This window comes from Protopterus annectens, chromosome 1.part0 (genome assembly GCF_019279795.1).
Source record: "Protopterus annectens isolate FY-2018-M chromosome 1.part0, PAN1.0, whole genome shotgun sequence".
In the NCBI taxonomy this organism is placed as follows: Eukaryota; Metazoa; Chordata; order Ceratodontiformes; family Protopteridae; genus Protopterus; species Protopterus annectens.
In genome coordinates, this window is record NC_056725.1 from 31,874,873 (window position 1) to 31,902,700 (window position 27,828).

General features: G+C 43.9%; 1 protein-coding gene across 1 annotated transcript in view; it reads left to right on the forward strand.

Moving 5' to 3' along the window:
* The window catches only part of NUP133 (nucleoporin 133), a 2,059,048-nt gene that overhangs the window by 748,809 nt on the left and 1,282,411 nt on the right, over window positions 1–27,828 (forward strand). Inside the window, exon 13 of the mRNA XM_044070734.1 lies at window positions 13,896–14,059. Coding sequence (XP_043926669.1) covers window positions 13,896–14,059 — 164 coding nt within the window. The remainder of the gene's footprint in view (window positions 1–13,895; window positions 14,060–27,828) is intronic.

A 27,828-nucleotide genomic window follows, 5' to 3' on the forward strand; every position in this document is an offset into this window, starting at 1 on the left:
CAAAATTAAACCAGTTTGTGCAATATTCCAGGTTCAATTCATTCTACTCCTACTAAGAAAGGATGATTGTATGTGCTCTTTAGATCTTCAGGATACATACGATCACATCAAAATGAACAGGTGCTGCAGAAGACATCTGAGCTTCCAGCAGAGAGCCAATCATTACGAGTTCAGAGCCATGCCCTATGGACTCTCCACAGCCCCACTGTGTTCACCAAATGCATGGCGATGGTAGCAGCTCACTTGAGACTTTTGGTATTCAGAGCATATCCGTACCTAGAGGACTGGCTCCTAACTTACCCAAACAGGCATCTACTTCTGTAGGCAAGGGACTACTTGCTCCTGTTTCCATCTGGACATCACAGTGAATTAAAGCAAATCACAACTCTCACCTACGCAGAGTCTGGAGTTCATATATTCTTGTCTAGACATGGTCAGAGCCTCTGTCCCTCCAACTTGAATCCAGGGCAAGAAAGTATTCTCGCATCTTTCTGTCCGAACACGACTAATCTTAAAGGCCTTCAGAATCATGGCAGCAACTATCACTCTAATTCCCTAAGCAAGATTTTACATGTAAATTCTCCAATGGATCCTGTCAGTACAGTGGTCCATTCTTAAGCAATCTTTAACCACTCTAGTCAAGATCTCAAGCTTTGCAATAAGGTATCTTCTTTGGTGGCTGCATTCAGTTTTCAAAAGCCATTTATTGGTTCTTCCCTTGACCACGGCTACAGTGACCATGGATGCCTCCTGTTTGGGATGAGTAACTACTTGGGGAAGGGACAGTGCAAGGTATGTGATCTCCAGAATAGGCCAGTTTAGATGCCAGTGTCCTGGAAATGAGTGGTCCTAGTGTTGGCCATTCAAGATGCTGTCCCCTTTGGGATAGTTGCTATTCAGACAGTATGTCTGTAGTCTTGCACATCAACAAACAGGGAGGGAGCCTATCTTATCTGCTTTGTTCGAGAAGCAGTGAGTGTGGCAATAGGGGAATCTCTTCCTGTCACTTGCTAATAGCAATGCACATACTGGGGAAAAAAACATTGTGATTGTGGACAAACTAAGTGGGTCCATTCTAATTCCTCACAAGTGGTCTGTCTGTCTCAAAGTGGAGAGAATTTTCTGACCTATTCTTTTCCCCCCTCACCAACTGCAGCAGGTCCTTTGCCCTGATCCCTCCAGTGTGGATAAGTTGTTCTTCGTGTTTCACTGTTACAATAATCACATTTGGGTTATCTTCTTGCAGTGGCCCTCAGTCCATCTGATTATCAAAGTCTTGGGTCCTGCATCGGTTGCTGTCTCATCTTCCATGACGTCAGGTAGTCTGGTATAAAGCCTGAAACAGAAGTAGTTCGCAAGTGCCGGTTGGCAGACTCCTGAAATTTTTGTTTTTGAGTTTCAGAACTGAAGTCTTCAACTAAGCTAAGGTACCCTGTTGGGGAAACGTTTTCCTGCTCTAAACCGATGTCAGTAAAGGTTAATAATTGTATTTCTTGTGGAAAGCAAATACCTTAAAGATTCTCATTTGTACTGCATTCCTTGCTTAGGCCCTGACCACGATGTACTTCACTGTCGGTTTTGTGCTTATTTAAACAATGAACTATTCGTCTGTTTATTTTCGCTTCTATATATTTTGGTACTCTGTTCAATTATCCAGATATGGCTTTGGTAAGCCACCAGACTACCAACATTACGGAAAAACGCAAAGATAAAGACAGACAGAGACCGCATAGGTCCAAAGCTGCTGATGATGCTTCTAAGCTAGTCGCCAGTACTCAGTGAGGTGCTTTCGCAGCCCCTGATACCCACTACTTCAGATTTGCAGGCCTCTACTGATACCAATTCAGAGTCCAGTGTGCTGTGAGATGCTTCAACTGTGGTACCTGCGGATGTCTCTACCTTGGATGGGTCCGAAGCTGCTGTGCAGGCACTGGCTTCTGAGGCTGTATTCAGGCCTACTGACTTGCATATTAAACCGCCATCTTCTTCTTCAAGGCCTAAAACTCGATCCATGCCTAGAAAACAGAAGCCCAGACCGCATGGTCAGGCCTCTATGCCTAAAAAAATAAGAATGACTGAAGACCTTATTACTCTAATCAGGGGAAGCCACCCTTCTCCCTCTAAGAAACATAGGACTGAGTTTCCTTATGATTCTTCTGATCAGGATTCTGAAATTTCTGTTTCCTCTGATGACCAAGATTTACCCTTATCTACCTATGAGGATTCTGATGTAGAGGATTCTATTCCCTCTGCTTCCCCTCCAGAGGATTTCTGTTTTGGTGAAACCTTGCGTACTGTTAGGGAGCATTTCTGCTGGGAAAGCCAGGATTACTCTGACTCTAAAAAGAGGGTTAGGGATTTCTTACTCCTGCTCCAACACATGCCTTTAGCTACCCCCCCCCCGTACTGGACATTGTTGATAATGCCTTCTCGAAGTCCAGCATGGCCCCTGACTCCTTACCTCCTGCTCCCAGAAAACCTGATAGATATTACAGGGTTCCTGACTCTCACACATTTCTCATTAAAAATCCTACTGTAGATCCTGAGACCATTTCACAGGGACCCAAGGGCATTAAAGCTGCTACTACCAAAAATCCTACCCCCTCTGATAGAGATTCCAGGGTGCTGGATAGATGGGGTAAGAAGGTATACACTTCTGTAACCTTAGCCATTAGGGCCTTAAACTGCCAGTTTCATATGTTAAAGTATCAGCAGCATATTTGATTGCTTAAACAGGAAATGTTGATTCCTGACTGTGCTGAAAATAAAGATTTACATGATTTAATGCATTCTGCTGAACAAGTTGGGAAACATACTTTGCAATGTGGTTTTGATTCACTAGAGGCATCTTGCAGGGCTGCTGTGACAGGGTCTGTACTTAGAAGGCATGCTTGGCTTAAGGAGCAATCTTTGCCAGATCATGTTAGTTAAATTGCTGGATGCTCCCTTAAACCAAGACCGCCTGTTTGGCAGCAAAGCAGAAGTACTTAAAAAGATGGAGGAAAAAGCTAAATTTATGCAAACTGTTAAAGATTTCCTGCAGGTACAGCCTCCCAGATTTAGTAGGCATTGGCCCTCTAAAAATTGGTCCTTTTCTGCCTCTTCCAGGCCTTCTCTGTCCAAACCCAGAACCAGCAGAACACCCTGGCTACTGTCCCAAGATGCTCACAGGACTAAGCAGTGGGGGTCTCCCACTTCCAAAGCAGGGAGTGGCAAGACTCCCCCTATGGTAAACTGTCTCAATGATTTAACTTTAAATCTTCCAAGCACTGCACAACTGACTGTTCCTTTAGGTGGAAAGATTGCCCTGCAGGCAAAAAATTGGGAACTCATTACCCAGGATAAATGGATTTTAAATAGTTTCCCAAGGATATAGATTCCACTTCCACTCCTTACCAACCCAAATGGTTGGCCAGATCTAGCCCAAATCAGTAGGCAGAGGCTCAGAAGCAAGTTCTCTCTCTCGAGCATCAGGGCTATTCAGCCTGTTCCAGAAGAGGAAAGGGGACAAGGTTTCTACTCAAGGCTTTTCCTCGTGCCCAGAAAAGACGACAGCTGGCATCCTATCCTGGACCTCTCTATCCTAAACACATTTTTCGTGATCCCAAAATTCAAGATGCTAACTCTCTTTACCAGATGCTTCCTATGCTAGGCAAGGATTGCCTGGTTGGCAACACTGGATTTAAAGGAAGCTTACCTGCACATCCCAATAAGGGAATCTTGTAGAAGATAACTATGCTTCAAAGCAGGCTACATGCACTGTCAGTTCTCTGCACTGCCCTTTGGTTTATCTACTGCGCCCAGGGTATTCACAAAGTGCCTAGCTCCAGTCATTGCATTTTGCAGGCAAATAAATATCTAAATATATCCATACCTGGACAATTGTCTAATTCAGGCAGAAAGCCAGGACATACTATTGCATCATCTGGCATTTATACAGAAATTGCTAACTTCTCTGGGGTACACCATAAACGAAAAATCATATCTTGTACCCTGCTAACAAATTGTATTCCGGGGAGCAAGCTTGAATACAACTTCCCAGATGGTCTACCTCACGCCAGAGAAACAAGTTAATTTGACAGCCTACTTCTAACTACTGGCCACAAAGACCCAGTTATCTGCAAGGAAAATACTAAAAGCCCTGGGGTTCATGGCCTCCTGCATTATTCTAATTCCATATGCAAGACTGCATATGAGGAAACTACAGTGCTATCTAAAAAGCCCATGGCACCAACATTCTCGGAATCTAGAGTCAATGATTCCTATCATACCTTGTCTACAGATAGAGTTCCTTTGGTGGGCAGAGGCCTGCCACCAAAACCAAGGGACTGCCATTCACTCTACCCCCTGCCACCCTAACAACAGATGCATCAGACTATGCATGGGGGGGGGCTCACTTGGCAGGTATTTGCATTCAGGGCAAATGGAATTGAAGTTAAATGCACCTGCATATCAATCAAAAAGAAATGTTAGCTGTACAGAATGCTCTGACCGCCTTCAAGGACCACATTCTTCCAGGATAATTATTGGTAAAGATGGACAACACCACTGTTATGTGGTACATAAGCGGGGGGGAACCCACTCATACCTTCTCTGCAGACTAGCTATGGCTCTGCCTTATGCTACCAAGTGCACCTACAGGCTCAATTCCTGCCAGGAAAGCTAAATGCACTGGCAGACCTAAGCAGAAATTTCATGGACCCACATGAGTGGAAACTGGAACCAAAGGCATTCAACATGTTGAGAAACAAATGGGGGAGCCCAGAGATAGACCTGTTTGCCTCCCCCAAGAACTACCAATTGGACAAATTCTGCACAAGGACTCCCCACAAACAAGCTTGGAAAGTGGATGCCCTGTCCTTTACCTGGAAAAACCTGTCAGTTAATGCCTTTCCCCCTCTGCCTCTCCTCTCCAAGGTACTACTAAAGATCAAACAGGACAAGCCAAGGACAATACTGATTGCACCAGACTGGCCACGCCAACACTGGTATCCCCTCTTGCACAGTGTGTCACTGCTGGCACCTGCCTCAGACCTCTGCCCTGCTGTCCCAGCAGGGGGGCCAGATTTTGCACCCTCAACTTCAAACCCTGAATCTTGCAGCCTGGCTAATTACCTGATCTCTCCATTATCATCCCTCAGTAAGCAAGTGCTGGATGACTTTCTGGAGGCAAGGAGGCGTAGTGCTAGGAAATCCTATGCTAAAAAATGGAAAAGATCCTGTTCCTGGAGCCAAACTCAGGGGATGGGCACAGCAGTGCCCAATTTACCTCAGATTCTTCAATACTTAACTGAGATGCTTCACAAGGGCCTTTCCTTTTCCTCCATCAAAATTCATGCCTCAGCCATTTCAGCTCATTACAATACAGAACCCACCCCTCTTCTCTCATCCACTGCTGAAGCAATTCCTCAGAGGGGCCAAAAACTTAAGAACACCCAGGAGAGCCCCCTATTCCAGCCTTGGACCTTAACCTTGTATTGGAAAAGCTCACTCTACCTCCCTTTGAGCCAGCTGCAAATGCAAAGTTGAAATTCCTTTCTTGGAAGACTGCCTTCCTTTTAGCCATCACTTCATCAAGAAGAGTGTCTGAATTACCAGCCCTCATGGCAGTGGAGCCTTTCATCATTCATTCGGACAAGGTGTCCCACAGGACCAATCCCTCCTTCATGCCCAAGGTGGTATCCAGTGTGGCCCTTAATCAGTCCATTCATTTGCCAACCTTTTCTAATCTACAGAACAAAGGGGAACGAATACTGCACTACTTGGACATGCACAGACAACTTAGATTTTACTTGGACAGGACTAAATCTTTCAGGAAATCTGAACAGCTGCTGGTTGCATTTGCTGCAGGGGCAGAGGGGAAGGCCATTTCAAAGCAAACCATTTCTAAGTGGATAGGCCATTGCATTCATTTCTGCCATAAGCACCATGGAAAACCTACTCCTTGGGATAAGACCACATTCAACCAGGGCTGCATTTTACCTCTACAGCCTTTCTCAGGGGTGTCCCTACCAGGGACATCCTAGAAGCTGCTATCTGGAGTTCTGTACATATCTTCAAGCATTACCACTTGCCAATTTTTTTCTAAATCCAGAGCTGGCTTTGCCACTGAAGTCTTGCAGGGCCTTATAGCTGGTCCTAATACTATCTGATTATCTCCTCCCATCCTTAGCTTTAGGATTCTACCCAAATGTGATGACTGCAACAGTGAAATGCAAAGAACATAGTACAGTTGTGTACACTTACCATAAATGTAGATGTTAGAGTGTATTCAGTGTTGCAGTCCTGGATGTTCTTTGTGTTTCACTGTTGCAGTCATTACATTTGGGTAATCTGCTGGCAGGTTGTCCTCAGCCTGATTAACAAAGTCTTGGGTCCTGCGTTTGTTGCTGTCTCTTCTTCCCTGCTGTCAGGTTGTCAGGGTTATAAAACATGCAGCTGACACCATTACATCAGTCTTTCTTGCCGTGCGGTGCCTGAAACAGAAGCAGTTCGCAAGTGCCAGTTGGCAGACTCCTGAAATTTTTGTTTGAGTTTCAGAACCGAAGTCCTCAACTTAAAGCCAAATACCCCGCTGGGGAAACTTTTTCTTGCTCCTTACTGATGTCAGTAAACGTTAATAATTGCATTACTTGTGGAAAGCAAATACCTCATAAAGATTTTCATTTGTACTGTATTCCTTGCCTAGGCCCTGACCATGACATTCCTTGCTTGTCAGTTTTGTGCTTTAATCAGCGCACTATCCGTTGTTGGTACATTTTTGCCTCTAAATATTTCGGTTCTCTGTTTAATTATCCAGAAATGACGTTGGTTGGCCATCCGACTACTGGAATTCCTAAAAAAAAACGCAAAGAAAAAGACACAGGCTGTCGAGGTCCAAATCTGCAGACGACGCTTCTACTATGCCAGTCGCCAGTTTGCTGGTACTCGGTGAGGCACTTTCGCAGCCCCGATACCTGCTACTTCTGACTCGCAGGTCTCTACTGAGACCCATTCGGAGTCTGGTATGCAGTGAGATGCTTCACCTATGGAATCCGTGGATGTCTCTACTTTGGATGGGTCTGGAGCCACTGTGCAGGCACCGGCTTCTGAAGGTGTATTCAGGCTTACAGACTTGCATATTAAACCGACTCCACCTTCTATTCTAAGGCGTAAATCTCGATCTATGTCTAAAAAACCGACGCCCAGGCCACATGCTCAATCCCCTATGCCTAAAAAAACAAATGATCAAAATGGCTGAAGATCTTATTACTCTAATCAGGGGTAGTCAACCCCCCCCCCCCCATCTAAAAGGCCTAGGACTGAGCTTGACTATGAATCTTCTGATCAGGACTCTGTTTCTTCTAATTCTTCCAATGACCTGGGTTTGTCCATTCCTACTTATGAGGATTCTGATGCAGAGGATTCTATTCCCTCTGCTTCCCCCCCTGAGGACTTTTCTTTTGGGGAAACTTTACATACTTTAAGAGAGCTATTTCCAGTGGGAAAGTCAGGAATTTTCTGAATCTAAAACGAGGCTTAGGGATTTCCTCCTCCTACCTCAGCATAGGCCTTTGGCTATACCTGCTGTACTAGACATTGTTGTGTTTTTGGTGTCCAGTATGGCCCCCGATTCCCTGCCTCTGGCTCCTAGTAAACCTAACAGATACTCCAGGGTTCCTGAGTCCCACAAGTTCCTTTTCAAAAATTCTGTTGCGGATCCAGAAACCATTTCTCATGGGCCCAAGGGCATTAAGGCTTCTACTGATAAAAATCCTACCCCTTCTGATAGAGACTCCAGGGCACTGGATAGATGAGGTAAAAAGGTTTATACTTCTGCAACCTTGGCAGTCAGGACTTTAAACTGCCAATTTCATATTCTAATATATCAACAGCATATTATGGGACTGCTTAAACAGAAAATGATCATTTCTGACTGTGTGGAAAATAGATTTACAGGATTTATTGCATTCTGCTGAACATGTTGGAAAACATACTTTGCAATGTGGTTTTGATTCTTTAGAGGCCTCTTGCAGGGCTGCTGTTACTGGGTCTGTGATCAGAAGGCATGCTTGGCTTAAGGAGCAATCTCTGCCTGATCATGTTAAAACAGAATTGTTGGATGCTCCTTTAAATCAAGACCACCTGTTTGGCAATAAGGCTGAAGTTTTTAAAAAGATGGAAGATGAAGATAAATCTATGCAAACTGTGAAAGATTTCTTACAAGTGCAACCTCCAAGATTTAGTAGGCACTGGCCTACTAAGAATTGGTCCTTTCCAGCTCCTTCATATCCATTTAAGCCAAAACCCAGACACACCAAAAGCACCAGTTTTCAGTCCCAAGGGACTCTCAGAACTAAGCAGTGGGGGGCCCTCCACTTCCAAATCTGTAAATAATAAGACACCCCCCTATGGTAAACAGTCTCAATGACTTTCCTTTAAAATTACCAAGCACTTACCTTTTAGCCATCCCTTTGGGGGGGAAAGATTGCTCTTCATGCAAAAAACTGGAAACTCCTAACCCAGTACAAATGGGTTTTAGATATAATGTCCCAGGGATACATATTTCATTTCCACATGTTGCTAACACCAAATGGGTGGCCAGACGTACCCCCAAATCAGTGGACAGAGGCTCATAAACAAGTACTTTCCCTCTTAAACATGGGGGGCTATTCAACCGGTACCAGAAGAGGAAAAGGGGCAAGGTTTCAATTCTAGGCTTTTCCTGGTACCCATTAAAGACAAATCATGGCGTCCAATTCTGGACCTGTCTACTCTAAACACCTTTCTGGACATTCCAAAATTCAAGATGCTGACTCTTCACCAGTTACTTCCTATGCTAGGCAAAGATGCCTGGTTGACAACTCTAGATTTAAAAGACTCTTACCTACATATCCCAATCGGGGAATCTTGCAGAAGATACCTACACTTCAAAGCAGGCTGCTTGTATCATCAGTTCTCTGCACTGCCCTTTGGCTCGTCTACTGCACCCAGGGTATTCACAAAGTGCCTGGCTCCAGTAGTTGCATTTTGCAGGCAAAGAAATATTCAAATATATCCATACCTGGACGATTGTCTAATTCAGGCAGAAAACCAGGCCATACTTATACATAATCTGGCGTTTTTAAAAAGGATTCTAACTTGTCTAGGGTACACCATAAACTAAAAGAAATCACAACTGGTACCCTCTCAACAGATCACATTCCTGGGTGCAGGCTTGAATACAACTGCAGAGATGGCTTTCCTCACGCCAGAAAAGCAAATTCATTTGGTAACTCACTTCAAACAAGTGGCCACAAAAACCCTGCTTATCTGCAAGACAAATACTGCAAGCCTTGGTATTCATGGCCTTGTGCATTCTTCTAATTCCATATGCAAGATTGCATACGAGGAAACTTCAGTGGTACTTAAAAAGTCTATTGAGTCAACATTGTCAAAGCCTGGAAACAATGATTTCTATCATACCTTGCCTACGCCTGGGGTTCCTATGGTGGGCAGAGGCCTGCCATTCACACTACCCCCTGCTGCCCAAACCCTAACTACAGACCCATCAAACTATGCATGGGGGTCTCACCTGGCATGGAAGTGCTTTCAGGGCAAATGGAACCCAAATCAAATGCACCTACATATCAATCAAAAATAAATGTTAGCTGTACAGAATGCTCTGACAGCCTTCAAGGACTACATTCATCCAAGACAACTAATGGTAAATACGGACAACACCACGGTTATGTGGTAGATAAGCAGGGGGGTACAGATTCCTACACCCTCTGCAGACTAGCCATGGCATTGTGGACACAGCCTTGAGCTACCAAGTGCAGCTACAAGCTCAATTCCTGCCAGGAAAACTGAATACACTGGCAGACGGACTAAGCAGAAATCTTATGGACCCACACGAATGGAAACTGGAACCATGGATTTTCAACATGTTGACAAGCGATTGAGGGAGCCCAGACATAGATCTATTTGCCTCCCCCCCATAACTACCAGTTGGACAAATTTTGCACAAGGACTCCTCACAAAAAAGCCTGGAAAGTGGATGCTCTGTCCTTCAGCTGGAAAAAACTAACAGTCTACGCCTTTCCCCCTCTGCCTCTGCTCTGCAAAGTTCTGCTAAAAGTCAAACAGGGCAAACCAAAAATTATTTTGATTGCTACAGACTGGTCACGCCAACACTGGTACCCACTCCTGTCTCACAAATATCTCCATGGCACCTGCTTCAGACACCTTCCTTACTGTCTCAGCAGGAGAACCAAATTCTACACCCTCATCTCCCAGCATTGAACCTTGCAGCTTGGGTAATCACTTAAATTCATCCTTAACATCCCTCAGCAAACCTGTGGTGGAAGTCATCTTGGAGGCGAGAAGACATAGTACGAGAAAATCTTATGCTGACAAATGGAAATGATTATGTGCCTAGAACCACTCTTTAGGGATGAGCAGAGCAGCGCCCAATTTACCAAAGATTTTGCAATACTTAACTGAGATGCTTCACAAGGGCCTGTCTTTTTCCTCTATTAAAATCCACACCAGCTATTTCAGCTCACTATAACACAGAACCACCCTCTTTTTTCTCATTAACCAGACCATACACTTGCCAACCTTCTATCCCAATCCACAAAACAAAGGGGAACGGATTCTGCATTCCTTGGACGTGCACAGACAACTTCAATTCTACTTGGACAGAACTAAATTTCGAAGAAAATCTGAACAATTGCTAGTGGCATTGAAGGCTATTTCAAAACAAACCATTTCTAAATGGATAAGCCATTGCATTAATTTCTGCTATAAGCACCATGGAAAACCTATCCCCCAGAGGATCAGATCTAATTCCACCAGGGCTGCATCTACTTCTGCAGCCTTTCTCAGAGGTGTTCCTACCAGGGATATTCTAGAAGCTGCTACCTGGAGTTCAGTACATACTTTCACCAAGCATTATCATTTACCAATTTTCTCTAAATCCAGCGCTGGGTTTGCCACTGCAGTCTTGCAGGGCCTTATAGCTGGTCCTAATGCTGTATAAATCCATCCTCCCAACCATAGCTTTGGGAATCTACACAAATGTAATGACTGCAACAGTGAAACATGAACATAGTACATTTGTGTACACTTATCATAAATGTAGATGTTCAAGTGTATTCACTGTTGCAGTCCTGGTTACCCTCCCTCCAGCCCCTTGTTTTTCTCTTACTATACCTCTACTTTCTTTTACTATGCTTAAAAGCCTTTTTGGTGTATTTGCTTTTGGTTGGAGGTATATGTTTGTGTGTTTAATTTTATTTGCTCCCCATTGGGGGGCACCTGACATCTGGGGCAAGAAAAACTCTAATGGCTTCGGCTGCATGTTTTATACCCCTGACGACCTGACATGGACGAAGGGACAGCAACCGACGCAGGACCCATGACTTTGTTAATCAGGCCGACTGAGGGCAAACTGCCAGCAGATTACCCAAATGTGTAATGACTGCAACATTGAATACACTAGAACATCTACATTTATGGTAAGTGTACACAACTGTACTTTACCTCCCCCCCTTCAGCCCCCTGACTTCTATTGGCTATACCTCTGTTCTTGGTTACTATGCTTAAAGCTTTTTGGTGTATTTGCTTTTTTGTTGGAGGTGTAACCTGCTATACAATTGCTTCCCATTATGGGGGCACCTGACATCTGGGGCAAGAAAAACTGTTGTAATGGCATCGGCTGCATGCTTTATACCCCTGACTTCCTGACATCATGGAAGGATGAGACAGCAACCGACGCAGGGCCCAAGACTTTGATAATCAGGCTGACTGAGGGTTACTGCAAGCAGATAACCCAAATGTGATGACTGCAACAGTGAATACACTCTAACATCTACATTTATGGTAAATGTACACAACTGTACTTTGCAGAGAGAGAATCTGGTCCACGAGTGGCCTTCCAGTCCTTGTGCTTACCCACTGCTACCTCTCATCACCAAATTTCTGCAGAAAGCATACCAGTTGAATAACACCCATTTTTGGCCTCATCAGATTTGGTTCCCCTTCCTCTGGCCTGACCTTCTGCACCCACCTTGGATACTGGAGTCCAGTCAAGATGCACTGTATCACTTGATAGGTATAAAAAAACACACACAAAGTGCGAGCAAACCAAATGCAGTCTAGGAAGTAGGATGTCCAAAAACACCAGGTGGTGTAAGTAAAACAGCACAGGACCCAAATGATACAAATAGCTGGAGGAATAGCTGAAAAAAGCAGAGTACAGATGTTGCTGAATGGTTTAATAAGCACACAAATAATAAAGCCAAATGGTAAGTGCTTTCTTCCCACCAATACAGAACTTCATCAGACCTGATTTGTATCATTTGGATCCTGTGTTGTTTTGCTTGCACCACCTAGTGTTTTGGACATGCTACTTGCTCGTCTGCATTTGGTTTGCTCACCTGATAGGTAAGATTTATCTGGACATAACGGGTCCCAAACCGACCTCATGGTTTCTACAATTCCACTGATTTAGACACCCTGGGTCCGTCATTTTATATCTTTTCAAGAACGTTATAAAAATTTGCAAAAGTAAATGGAAGAGTTTTGCATTCTTGACCCTCTTTCTTCCCTTGTAGTAGCTGTAATTATTTTTAGCTTCAATTTTTAGTGAAGGGCTAGCTTTTGTACTGTTAAGGTCCATTTGGCTGCCATTTCACATCTACATCTAGCCGAAAATAATTCTTCCTTAGCTTCTAAATTATATAAAGCCTTTCTCAAAGGAGGTTTTCTACTTAGGCCTCCAGTAAAAGATCCTCCTCCTCCTTGGGATTTAACTATTTTACTTCAAGCTCTAACACAAAGCCCGGTCAGATCTAAACTTTTTGTCTAGGAAAACCAGTTTTCTAGTTGCTATCACAGCAGGCTGCATCTTCCAAATTTGTTTACCTGGTTTCCACAAAGATATGGGGGGGGGGGTGTCTTTATGGACCAACCCATCTTTTTTGCCAAAGGGGTAGCTTCTGGGTCTAATATTTACCAGGTCATTAACCTTCCAGGTTTTTTTTTTTTTTTTAATTTCAAATACGGAAGTGTACATGCTCCATCTTTTGGATGTGCATAGACAACTTTGTTTTTATCTTCATAGAATCAAAGACTTTCAGAAGACTGACCAGTTATTTGTATCCTTCTCACATAGATCAGGCAAGTCAATTTCCAGAGGTGCACTAGCCAAATGGTTAACTGATTGATTGCATCTCCCTTTGTCTATATTAAGACTAGCTTTTCATAAGCTGCCTAGAGTGCATTCCATGAGGTCTGTGGCTGTCTTCTCTGCCTTTTTTGTCATAAATTTCCATAGATGACATTTGTACAGCCTCACTTGATCCATTGCTAATACTTTTATTGCTTAATGCAGATTAGATTTGGTCTCTAGGAATAGAGCTGCCTTTGGCTCTGCACTACTACAGAATATCCTTCCATGAAGACCACCCAAGGTTCATCTACCTGGGGGACTCTGTCCTAGCAGTTGAGGAATGAATGAAAATGATAACATCAGATAAAGTTATGTACTCACCATAACATTACATCCGTGTTGTCCATCTTCATTCTTCCTCAGCTTCCCACACTCCTGTTCCCTTTCCCTTAGCCTAAGAATTTCAATTTGGGAACTGTTCCTTGTTTGAGCTCCAGCTCTTTTTTTTTACTATTGCTATACTTTCTTGAATCCCATTAAGATGTTCTACACTGTTTATGGGCAGCAAACTTGATCTGAGGTATTCTAGGCAGGCAGAGCATTATGGGTTAAAGAAGGAGCTAGAGAGTCTGGATCCGAGGATCTATTAGAAGTGGTTGACTTTCATCGGAGACCCATCAGTTGAGTAAGAATGAAAACTGACAACACAGATGTGATATTATGGGTGGGTATGTAACTTTTTTTTTTCTTTTATCTCCAGGAAAGACAGTTTGACTGCACAGCAAATAGTTGAAGAACTTTTTCCATCTGCTATGGATTTGCAGGCAGATGTGGAGCTTGACAGAGCTGTGTCCCGAATTGGTCTAGATTTAATCGATGACTACCCTGCATCTGACCCCCGCTGGGCAGAATCTGTTCCTGATGGTATTGTGATTTTCATCTTGTCATTATTACTTTATAAGATTCAGAGAAAAAGTTTTGTTTAACACTTAAGACTTGACTCATTTTCAGACTCTTGCTAACTTTAAAGTTTATAAAGGAATGAACATATTGTGTTGAGCTTTAAAATACGTTTCTTAATTTTATATTTTTCAGTAAAGAATAAAAGCTTCCACTGTCATTCAGATGCTGTATCCTAATTTGTTTGTGCATTTGACAAACATAGCTTCTCCCTCTCCCCATTTATTGACTTTTGACAGAAAGCATATTGGCATCATTTTACAAAATCCCACTCTTTAATCTATTCACCGGGCTTAAAGACCATTGATAATAGTGCATAATATTGAGTGTACTGATACTGCGTGCACTGGTTTTGCTATTAAATTAGTAGGTTTTTCTTTAGTTATTCTCTGTTCTTGCTGGTGGTAGGATGTTCTTCATCTCACATTGCTGCAGTCCTTACACTTGGGTAGTCCGCTGTCCTCGGTCGGCCCGAATATCAAAGTATTAGGCTGACGTCGGTCAAGGCGCATAAGACTGACATCAGGACGTCAGGGTACAAATGCGCATGACCGACGTCATATCCTCAGTCTTTTTTGCCGCATGGTCCGATGCAGAAGCAGCGTTGCAAGTGCTGTTCGGCGTTCTGAAATTTTTCGAAGTCGGAGTTTCAGACCGAGTCTAAGTTGGCTAAGTACCCCGTTGGGGAATATTTTAGTTTTTTCTTGCCTCAGTGGTTTACCGGATGTCAGAAAAAGTGAATAACTGTATTTCTTGTGGGAAACAGATACCGCATAGAGATTATCATACTTTGTGTATTCCTTGTTTGGGGCCTGAGCACGACGTTGTTGGGTGTCGCTTTTGTGCTAGGTTCAATAAGCGCACTATTAAGCGAAGGTTAGATTGTGCCAGGTTGGTCTTCGGAAGCGGTGCAATTATAAGATGCCGCCGGATGCTCCGGCCGCTTCTTCAAGAAGCGCAAAGACAAAGCAGCTAAACCCAGGCAGGAAGAGTCGTCCGTACCGGACGCCGGTTCTTTAGAGGTGTCAGTGGAACCGGTGGTTCCACCGGAGGCTTCTCTGGAGTCCCAGGGAGAGACTTTGTTTTTGCAGGATGTGGCCTCTCAGGAGGCAGGTCAGGCTGAAGGGGCTTCTCAGGTTACTGTACTCCCCTCCCTTCCTAGGGTGGTTAGGCCCTCTCCTTCTGTTTCCAAGGCTTCTCCCAGAGGCAGGCCAGGTTTAGCTTCTGTTGGTGTCACTCCTAGTTCTTCAGGATCTGTGCCCAGGAAGCACATGCTTAAAATGGCAGGAGATTTAATTACTTTGATTAGAGGTTCTTTGCCCCCTCCTGATAAGAGGCCTAGGGTGGAACCAGAGTTGGGGAGTTTTGAGCAGGCTTCAGATGTTTCAGAGTCTTCGGCTGAAGACTTGCAGGAGTACTCTCCTTATTCTGATTCTGATGCAGATGATTCGACTCCTTCTGCTTCTCCTCCAGAGGATTTTTCTTTTTCAGAGACTCTTCATTGCATGAGGGAACATTTTAAGTGGGAAGGTCAGGACTTCTCTGATTCCAGGAAGAGGCTTAGGAATTTTGCTTTTACCCCAGCATAGGCCTTTGGCTATACCACCTGTTCTGGATGTTGTGGAAGATGTGTTTGCAGAGGCTTCACTAAATCCTGATTCTTTGCCTCCTGCTCCTGTTAAACCGGATAGGTATTACAGGGTGCCTGAGGCTCATAAATATCTTTATAAGAGTCCTAGGGCGGATCCAGAAACTGTTAGTCAGGGACCTAAGGGTGTCAAGGCCTCTGTTGTAAAAAATCCGGTTCCTCCAGATAGAGGCCAGAGCTTTGGATAGATGGGGAAAGAAAGTCTATACTTCTTCCACCTTAGCTATGAGGGCTTTGAATTGCCAGTTTCACATGCTGAAATATCAAAACTATCTTCTTTCTCAACTAAAGTCTAAGGTAGATGCTTTGGCAGAAGGCATTGAGTGTAAGGAATTACAAGATTTGGTACATGTCTCTGAACAGGTGGGTAAGCATTCTTTACAATGTGGTTTTGATGCTGTACAGGCCTCGTCTAGGGTGGCTGCCACTGGGTCAGTTCTTCGCAGGCACGCCTGGCTGAGGGATCAGAATTTATCTGACCATGTTAAGACAAGGATTTTGGATGCTCCTTTACAGTCTGATGTGTTTGGTATACCTGTGGAGTCAGTTTTGAAGAAAATGGAAGACAAGGCTAAGTCTATGCAGACTGTTAAAGATTTTTTGCAAGTCCAGCCTCCGAAGTTTAGTAGGAATTGGCCTGCTAAGGGGTGGACGTACCCTTCTTATGATTCACAGTCTAGGGGTAGATCTAGACGTGGTAGGGGCAGAGCTCAGAGCTCCTTCAGACCTAGAACAGGGAGTTCTCCTGCACAATCTTCAGGTGAGGGCAGGGGCCAGTCCTTTCGTAAACAGGCCCAATGACCTACCTTTTCAGCTGCCAGATCCTTCTTGCCTGGCAGCACCTTTGGGAGGAAGGTTGGCACTCTTCAAGGAAAATTGGAGTTTGATTACCCAAGACAGATGGGTATTGGATATCATACACCAAGGTTACAGGTTTTTTTTCCATGCCTTGCCTCCTTTCAAAGGCATGCCGGACGTTCCTCCTCAGCAAAGACTAGAGGCTCACAAACAAATTTCTCTGCTGCTCCAAATAGGGGCCATGCAACCGGTTCCTCTGCCAGAAGTGGGCCTAGGATTTTATTCTCGCCTGTTCCTAGTACCAAAGAAGGGGAACACGTGGAGACCAATTTTGGATTTATCTATCCTCAGCACTTATCTGGACATTCCCAAGTTCAAAATGTTGACGTTACAACAGCTTTTACCTCTGCTGGGCAAAGATCACTGGATGGTGACTCTGGATCTCAAGGAGGCTTACCTTCATGTTCCTATCAGGCTAAGTTGCAGGAAGTATCTGCGTTTTCGGGCTGGGACTTCTCATTATCAGTTCTCTGCATTGCCCTTTGGCTTATCTACTGCACCCAGAGTGTTCACGAAGGTTCTGGCTCCAGTGATAGCTTTCTTCAGGCTAAGAGGAATACAAATCTATCCTTATTTGGACGATTGCCTGATTCTGGCCCAAGGAAAGGACGAACTTCTTCATCATTTGCAATATGTGATAGCAGTGCTAAGATGCCTGGGGTATTCTGTGAACAAAATAAAGTCCAGTCTAGTACCCTCTCAGGACATGTGCTTTCTGGGTGTGAGACTGAATACAGCATCCCAGATGGCCTTTTGACCCCGGACAAACAAAAGAATCTTTCTCTACTTCCATCAATTGTCTCATCAGTCCAGGCTGACTGCAAGGACAGTCCTTCAAGCCTTGGGGTTCATGGCATCTTGTATTCTGGTGCTTCCCAATGCCAAACTGCATATGAGGAAGCTACAATGGTATCTCAAAAATGTATGGACACAGCACTGCCAAGATATGGACACGGTCATTCAGATAATACCTTGCATTCAAAAGGAATTTTTGTGGTGGGCTCAGGAATGTCACCTAAACAAGGGACTCTCTGTGACGCGGCCAGAGGCGAGTCAGATTCTAACGACAGATGCCTCAGACAAAGCTTGGGGAGCTCATCTAAATGGAAAGTGGGTACAAGACACGTCGCCTGCCAGACTTCAACATCTACATATCAACTTGAAGGAGATGTTAGCAGTCCAATTTGCATTAATAGCTTTCAAGGATTTACTTCTTCCAGGGCAGGTGTTGATTCTAACAGACAACACAACTGTCATGTGGCACATCAACAAGCAAGGGGGAACACATTCTTATCCTCTATGCAGACAAGCAATGATTTTGTGGGACACTGCTCTCAGTTTACAGCTAAATCTTCAGGCAAGGTTTCTGCCGGGAGCACAGAACTCCTTAGCAGATGTGTTGAGCAGGCAAATTATGGATCCCCACGAGTGGAAATTGGATCCTCATGTATTTCAGAAATTGACAGTGTTATGGGGAACTCCAGACATAGATCTGTTCGCTTCTCCACTAAACTACCAGCTGCCAAAGTTTTGCACAAAAAGGTTTCATCCCACAGCTTGGAAAGTGGATGCTCTTTCATTCAATTGGAACAATCTTCATGTGTATGCCTTTCCACCTCTGCCTCTCCTCCCAAAGGTACTCCTGAAGGTCAGACAGGACAAGCCAAAGATGATTTTACTAGCTCCAGATTGGCCTCGACAGCACTGGTACCCATTACTGAGAAGTCTGATACGGGAGCCTCCATGGCCTTTGCCTTCGATTCCACACCTGCTGTCTCAGGAGAACAGTCATTTACTCAATGTCAAACTTCACTCTCTTCGCCTGACAGCCTGGCATATTCTGTTTTAAACCCTGGAGGGTCTCAGCTTCCACAGCAAGTTTTGAATGTTATTTTGGAGGCCAGAAGGCCTAGTACAAGGAAAGTGTACGCAGATAAATGGAAGAGATTTTTATTTTGGAGTACAGCAAAGGAATTTGATGTTTCTAAGCCTAATTTAAGTGTGGCTCTTCAATATCTTACTGAGTTACTGGACAAAGGTTTGTCCTTCTCTTCTATTAAGGTTCATGCTGCAGCAATTTCTGCTCACTATGACGGTGACCCACCATTGTTTTCTCATCCTTTGTTTAAGCAATTCCTTAGAGGGGCAAAGAATATAAGACCCCCACGGAGAGCTCCTACTCCTGCTTGGGATCTCAATTTTGTGTTGGAGAAACTCACTCTACAACCTTTTGAGCCTGCAGCTACTGCTGAGTTGAAATATTTATCATGGAAGACTGCGTTTTTGTTGGCCATTACCTCTGCGAGAAGGGTTTCTGAATTACAGGCCCTTATGGCAGTTGAGCCTTTCTTAATTTTCCATAAGGATAGGGTATCTTTACGTACTAATCCTTCCTTTATGCCTAAAGTGGTTTCTAGTGTGGCTTTAAACCAAACTATTCATTTGCCTACTTTTTATGCAAACCCCAAAATAAAGGGGAAAAGATTTTGCACACTTTGGATATACACAGGCAGTTGCGATATTATTTGAACAGAACTAAAGGGTTCAGGCAGTCTCAGCAGTTATTTGTTTCGTTTGCTTTGGGTTCTCAGGGCAAGCCTGTGTCAAAACAAACTATTTCTAAGTGGATTGGGTTTTGTATTGCTTTCTGTTATTCCCATCATGGTAAGGAGATTCCAGCTGGGATTAGGCCTCATTCCACTAGGGCTACTGCCACTTCTACAGCTTTTTAAGGGGTGGCAACTAAAGATATTTTGGAGGCAGCTACTTGGAGTTCAGTGCATACTTTCTCTAAGCATTACCACCTTCCACTTTACTCTAAATCTAGGGCTGGTTTTGCCACTGCAATTTTACAGGGCATTTTAGCAGCTCCTACTGCTTTATAGTTTGCCATCCTCCCTTATCTCTGCTTTGGGATTCTACCCAAGTGTAAGGACTGCAGCAGTGTGAGATGAAGAACATAGTACAGTTTTGTACCTACCATAAATGTAGATGTTCGAAGATCCACATTGCTGCAGTCCAATTTACCCTCCCTCCTTCCCCTCTGTAGTTAGAGGCGGTTGTGTGGTTTGGGTTGTACATATTGTGGATATTGTATATATTGTACATATGATTAGTACTAGGGTGGTTGGTTGTTTTTTGCTGTCTTTTGGTTTTGACCTTTATTTTTAGGGTCTTCTGACATCTGGGGCAAGAAAAGACTGAGGATATGACGTCGGTCATGCGCATTTGTACCCTGACGTCCTGATGTCAGTCTTATGCGCCTTGACCGACGTCAGCCTAATACTTTGATATTCAGGCCGACCGAGGACAGCGGACTACCCAAGTGTAAGGACTGCAGCAATGTGGATCTTCGAACATCTACATTTATGGTAGGTACAAAACTGTACTTTTCCAAGCTAGTTATGTATTGAACTTTATGGCCAATAGCAAGTTCACCCAAACATAATCCTAAACAAACTGAACTCCATGCCTTTATAGTCACCCCCTGCTCCCAGAGTCATACCTGATAGAATCAGGGTCCAGCATCTCTGGCCAGCCTGATTGAGTTGAGTATCTTAAGACAGTGTAAGAATTGTCTCATGCTGTTCAACAATCACCTGTTTCTCAAGCAGCATAAAAGTATGTGTGTGTGTATGTATGTGAAAGAGAGAGAGTTTAGATATATAATGTGCTTGGAGGCAATAGTCTTGCGCACAGTACACATGGATCCCAAAATCTTCAGCAGCACACCTCACCAAGTATATCAAGAAAGCATGATTCATCATATACTGAGATTCTAAAGATTAAATTTCCTAAACCTCAAAGATCTCCAAAACACAGTGCCAAGTACAAAGCAAATTCATTTAGGTCTACCTCCACCCATAAGAGTCCCAAACTCACAAATGCTGTGCCCATAAGGTAAGCATCTGCCCAACCAACCATTCTTGTTATAGGTGACTCCTTTGTATGACCTACAGATGTACCTCTAAGGCTGAGCAAGGAAGGTGAGACAATTAGTTGCTTGTCTGTTGCCAGGATCTGTTGGATGTACCACACACTCAAATCCTTGAACAGCACATACACACGTGATTCTTTATTCTTGCCAGTGTCAGTGACTTGAGGTGCACCTCCCTGGGCTATATGTAGATGGACATGATGGAGATCGGGTATGAGTCTAGCACTGAGCAGGATTCTGCCTTTCCCAGTGGTGCCACTGCAATATGAAGTAGAAGATAATTGACTTAGTTTTTTTGGTGTCATTCAAAGTGGGGCTGATATTTGTCAACATGGGAGGATATGATTGACAAACCACTTTGCATTCCAAGATGACTTGCATCGGTCCCCTCTAGGGTTTTGTCTACCCCTGTAGTAACTTTTTAAGCAATGCCAACCCAATAAACCTACCAACATAAAGAAACAAGCATGAGAAAATATGAAGGTGTTGTTGATCTATGTATGCTAGGAGCCTAAACAAACTCCATTTCCTACAAGCCCATCTTTTCCCTGGAGGACTTTGACATCCGTGTTGTGACTGAAACATGATTTAAAACTCTGGAGAGCATTCAGGCTGTGCAAGGCTATAATGCCTTCCAAATGTTTAGACCAGCTACGGCTCAGGAGGAGAAAAGGTGAAAATGCCTCAGTCTTTATCTAGAAGAAACTCTCATCAAAGGTGGTAAAAAGCATGATGCACTAGAGCTTCTTCATAGAATAGTAGGAAGTTACTAGGCTATTGGCCCTGAGCTCCTTATAAGCCTAGCCAAGAGTTTAGCCCATCTTTAGTCAAATCAGCACCCAATGCCCCTGTCCAGCAGGGACACTGGTGGAATCCCAGGAATGTATTTTCCGTTTCCTATCCAGTTATCCAGGTTTCGCTTAGAGTAAAAAGTTACTCTACTTGACGTGGAGAGGGGAGTCTTCATGTCCAAATAAGAATCGAAAAGGCCTGAACACTACATTAGCTAGCAACTATAAATCTCGTTTCATGATGCAAGAAAGCCACAATGCCTATCTACAGCAAAGTAGTCACTCATTATTAAAGTAGGTGATCTAAACTATACAACTATTGTCTGGGAAAACTACACCAGTAGTTCACAAGTACAGTGGTTCATGGAGTTTGTCAATACAAACACCCTGGGACAATTAGAGTACCCGTTAGAGGGAATAACATCTTGGATTTTGACCTTACTAATGTGGGGTCATCTTGCTTCATCCCTTGCATATCTTCATCATTTGTTTGGTCTGACCATAAAGTTGTCTGTTTCTAAATAAAATTGAGACTAGTGAACCCTTCCACACATGGTACCTTCAGAAATTTCTATAAGACAAGCTCCCTATTACAAAATGGTATATTGGCAAGCCTGAGATCCCCACCAAACCCAGTTAACTCCATTGAATACACTGAAACATACGCTACCACTGTGTACCATAAATGCAGCTGTACCTTGTAGGCCCAAGCACAGGCAAACCCTAGAAACAAACCCAAATGGTGGAACCATATCATCATCAAGCTTTACAATAAAGCAAGAGAATTTTGACCAAATGTAAGAGTAATTTGCAGAATGATAGAACCGTCAGTGAAAAAAAAGAGCACTAAGGAGCTTAATAAAACCCACAATAGCTGAGTTTTGGGCTAAAATAGCTACCCAAGGCCAAGAGTTTAAAGTCTTTTTTTAGTGGTTTCTGATCTCAAAAGTACAGCAATACTTGAACTGATTGAAAAATATGGTGCGTACACTGATGCTGAATATAATAGTGAACCTACTGACTGATAAATTTAGCTCAGACTTTACCTCTTTTCCCCTGTGTCTACCCTTTATGAGAGAGAAACTTGCTCTCTTCCAGTTATCATGCAAGACCAAGTCTTAAAACCACTATCAAAAGCTGAAAGTACTGCATTAATGGGTCCTTACAATATCTCTGGATGCATCTTAAATGGAAAGAATCACAGTTTAACCACACCCCTAACAGCACTGTTGAATTTCTGCTTCCATGCAGATTTTGTACCAGGTGACTGGAGAACACCTACTGTCGTTTCTCTGCAGAAGGAAGGACCTTCACCCGACCCAGGCAATTACAGACCCTTAAGTCTGACCAGCCTCGTATGCAAATCCATGAATGTCATAGAATTATTCTGTCAGGATATGGGGAACCTCCAAACGCTAGAACTGTCTCAGTTTGGATTAGTCAAGGGCAGATCATGCTTACTCACCTTGGTGGATTTTTTGAAAAGGTCACCAAAGCAATGGATAAAAGCAAAACTGTACTCACCGCATGCCGTGACCTGTCCAAAGCTTTTGACACAGTTCCCTACATGGGCATAATAAAAAATCTAAATAAACTTGAAATAAAAATACAGATTGTCAAAATAGGGGAAGCTAACTCTCCAAAGAGATCAGTCACCAGTGGAGTTCCCCAGGGTTCTGTAATGGGATCTCTCGTGTTTGGCTTCAAATTTTTCTGAAGTAAAAGCCAGTACCAAAGGGCTGTGGTTGACGGATGACAAGCTAGGAGCTGTCATTGAATCCCCAAATGACTTAGCCATCCCGCATGTCCCAAATAAATAACTGATGTCAAAATCATTCTCTGAAACTAAATGCTGAAAAATACATTGTTGTATCCTTTGGGAAGTCCTTTATCCTGCGTAACTACCATATTGACAGTACAACCCTAAGAGTTGACTCAGTTTGGGATTTGGTAACTTATGTGGACGATGACCTATCATTTGACCAGAATGCGTCAGTTGTTCTAAGAAAGTCTTCCTATATTGCGCAGCTTATAAACAAAGGGATTGTGTTGAGATCTTGGAATGCCATTACCCTCCCCCCTTTATTCAGCCCTCATTAGACCAGTCACTGAATATAATGTCCCCTTTGGCATGATTCTGTCCACACACATGCAACAACTGGAACACCCCCGAGATATCTTACTAAAAGGATAGGAAAGCATAAACATGTCCCCTCAAATTATTCTCTTTAGGGGTAATGTATATAGTTACCAACCATGAAATGGGTAAGACCAGTCTATGACCTAATGGAATGGGTTATTTCAAGCATTAAAATGGAAAGTGACTAGGCTTAAAATGACCCTCAAGGACAACTAGCCTTGTAGTTAACTATGAACCTGTGATCTGATGTCAGTCTTCACCCAATCCTTGACATTGAGTTCAGTTCCGAACCGGCTCTGCCATATTTTCCAGCTCGCACGCTCCAAACTCTTGAGCCAGGCACTACCCATAATGCTCCTCACAGAGATTACCTCAAATCTCGTTTGCCTCTTTGCAGACCAGACTCGTTAGTTTCCTTCCCTCAAGCCTTAGCAGTGAGTTGTTAATTAATTTTTCTACCTTTTTGAATTTTTTTAATTCTTAAGAATTTCCTGTCTAGTTCCTCTTGTGCTATCTACCCGCTCCTCTTAACTTTATCATAGATTCTTATTCTGCTTCTTTCCCTTTCCTACCGTTGTTAGAACTTAAAGGGGAACTATCTTGTTTCTAAAATCAGTTTGCTAGAGTATGTTGTTTACATTTTAGTGCTGTGTAAGTCGCATGTTCACACAGAGGCAGGATTTTCAGTGAAGCTTGTTGGCATACTGCAGGTCAGATTTCACAAACTTCAGTGGGGATAGTCATTCTAGGAAATGCTAACAGTTTACAGTTTGTCCTTTTGTATTTTTCTTCCCCACCCATAGGCCATTAGATTACTTGAATGACTGGTTTAGCCTCAGCCAGAGATGCAATCCAGTCACGCTCAGATACGCAGCCTTTGCAGCAGTGAAATTACATCATTTTTAGTATGTGCTTGTTTTTTGTGAAACTTAGTGGAATGGTTATCCCAGCCTAGGCAGTTGTATATTTCTTCGGTTGTTTCATGCTTGTTGCTACAAGCCCTTTTCCCTTTGCTGGTAATTATTTTACATATGGTCTGCAAAAGTGTTGCTTATTAGTGCATAATGTTCTTCGTCTTTCATTGTTGCAATCATCACCTGTGGGTTATCCCTGCTGTGGTAGCCCTTGGCTGGCCCGAATACCAGAGTCAATATTTTTCTGCATCGGCTGCTGTTCCCTGTAGTCTGACATCAGGTAGTCTGTGCTATAAAGCAAGGCAGCCGACACCATTACATCAGTCTTTCTTGCCGTGAAGCTTGTAGCAGAAAGTTCGCAAGTGTGCCAGTCGGTCATTACCAGAGTTTGAATGTCAGCTGAAAACTTCTAAAGCCAAGTACCCTGTTGGAGATTTTTTTTTCTTGTACTAACCGATGTCCGAAAAAGTTAACAATTGTCTCGCCTGTGGAAAGCAGATACAGACTTCCATTCATACTGCGTCACTTGTTTAGGCCCAGACCATGACGTCCCCCATTGCCGGTTTTGTGCACTCTTTAACGTGAGAACCATTCACTGCAGAGCTCTTATTGTAGATGGGCATTTTCGTCTTCTGTCTTTGCATTCCGAAATTGAGTCCATCAGCCAACAATCCGTGGACATTCCAAAAAAACGCAGAGGTACTGATAGACCACACAAGGCCAAGCCTTCTGCTAAGCAGGTCATCAGTTCTCCAGAATTCAGTGAGGCGCTTTCGCAGCCCCTGATGCCCGATTCGATATCTATGCAGGCCTCTACAGAGACCCTTTCGGAGTCTGGTATGCCACAGAAATATTAGTCTTCTGAGCCTTTTGCTGTCTCTGTTTGGTCCAGAGCCACGTCACAGGCACCGGCTTCCGATGAGGCCTATCGCACTACTGAATCTAGACAAAAAAATGACGTCTTCTCATCCGACTACTGTTTCTCTCAGACCGACGGATACTCTTAGGCCTAGAAGTCAGCCCACTCCTAGAAAATCTGCCTCTAGTCACCATCTTGCTCCTGCTGCACCACCTCAAGCCCAAATGCTTAAAATGGCGGAAGATCTCATTTCCCTTATCAGGGTAGTCAGGCCTCAACTTCTAAAAGGAAAAGGCTCCCTTCCCCAGAAATTATGGCAGAACTGGATTCTGAGGACTCTGGCTATTCAGATTTTGCAGAGGAACAACAACCTCTGACTGCTTATGAGGATTCAAATGCAGAGAAATCCATTCCTTCTGCCTCCCCACCAGAAGACCTTTCCTTTGGGGAAACACTTCACACCCTCAGGGAACATTTCCAATGGGAATCTCAGGATTTCCCCCAGTCTGAGAAAATAGTTTCTGGACCTGCCTTTGCACAGACCCCTGGCCATTCCTCCTATTTTAGAAGTGGTGGATGATGATTTCCATGAATCCCGCTTAGCCTCTGATGCCTCCCACCTGCTCAGAGTAAACCTGACCGGTATCTGAGAGTACCGGATTCTCAAATACCTGTACAGAAATCCTGCTGCAGACCCAGATGTCATTACACAGGGACCAAAAGGAGCTAATACTAGTTCTGCCAAGAATCCTGTTTCTTCTGACAAGGATTCCAGAGCTCTGGACAGATTGGGTAAAAAAAGTATACACCTCTGCAACCTTAGCTATCAGAGCTCTCAACTGTCAGCTCCATATGTTAAAATATCAACACTACACTTTGAAACTATTAAAGCAAAATATTTCAACCTTTCCTGACTCTGCAAATTCGAAAGCATTAGCAGATTTACTGCACTCTACTTGTCAAGTGGCTAAACACTCATTACACTGTGGATATGACACCCTCGAAGCCTCAAGCTGGGCAGCAGTGTCAGGATCTGTCATTAGGAGACATGCATGGTTGAAGGAACAACTTCTCCCTGATAATGCCAAGTCTAAACTAATTGACGCGGTCCTGGATACCGCTTGTTTGGAGTAAAAGCAGAAGCGATGCTTAAAAAGATGGAAGACAAAGCAAAATCTATGCAAACAGTAAAAGATTTCTTTCTGGTTCAACCTCCCAGATTCAGCAGGAACTTCCCTCTAAGCACTGGTCCTTCCCTGCACCCAGCAGACAGGTCCAAGGTAAGCCCTGCAGGGACAAGACCACCCAGGCCCCTATCCCAGGGGCAGCAGAGAACCAAACAGACCGCTTCCTCCCCAAAAGCAGGGAGTTCTAAGCCACCCTTCTATAGCAAAAATTCTGATCCCCCCCCCCTCTGGCCCGCCTTTCACCCACCAAAGGCTAGGAGGAAGGCTCTCCCTCTGCAAAGAAAATTGGCTTTCTGTAACAAAGGACCAATGAGCCTTAATAATTTTTCAGGGATACAAATTCTCTTTCAACGAACTCCCACTTTCAAGAGGATACCCAGACTTGCCGCCAAATCAGTGGGCAGAGGCATTGAAATGGGTACGAACTCTGACATCCCAGGGGGAAGTAGAACCTATCTCATCAGATCAAACAGGCAAGGGCTTTTATTCCAGACTATTCCTTGTTTCCAGAAAAGAGGCACTTGGCACCCCATCCTGGATCTATGCATTCTGAGCACCTCCGTGGTAGTCCCCAAATTCAGAATGCTAACTTTGCAGCAGCTGCTACCTATGCTGACAAAAAATGCCTGGGTATTGACCCTAGACCTAAAAGATGCCTACCTCCACATCCCCATAAAGGAATCCTGCAGGAAATTCCTTCGCTTCAGAGCAGGCTCACAACACTTAGTTCTCTGCGCTACTCTTTGGCTTAATTACTGCACCCAGAGTTTTCACCAAATGCTTAGCCCCAGCCACAGCATTTTGCAGACAGAAAAATTTACAGATTTTCCCTTAACTGGATGACTACTTCATTAAGGCAGAGTGCAAAGAAAAGCTGCTCCAGGACCTTCTCTTTGTTAAAACCCTCCTAACTTCCCCTAGGGTTCACATCAACGAGAAGAAATCAAAGCAAGCACCCTCCAGGAAGATCATTTTCTTGGGAGCACTGTTGGACACAGCATTCCAAACGGTTTTACTATCCCCAGAAAAGCAGAGCTTCCTGCCTTTCTCATTTACCCAGCTGGCTTCCGGAAGTCACCTCACAAGTTCCTGCAAGCCTTGGGTTACATGACATCTTGCATCCTTCTAATTCCTCTGGCCAGGCTTCACATGAGGAAACTTCACTGGTATTTAAAGAACCTTTGGTGTCAGCACCGTCTCTAGGGACCTCTCTCCTGCTGATCTCCTGTATAAGGACCGAGTTTCTGTGGTGGGCAGGAGCATGTGGCAAGAGCAAGGGTCTTCCCTTCGTCCTCCGCCCTTCCGGTCAGGCCATCACCACCAACGCCTTAGACATTGCTTGGGGCGCTCATCTAGCAGGCGGGGGCACCCAAGGTCTTTGGGATGCCCTGCACCTTTC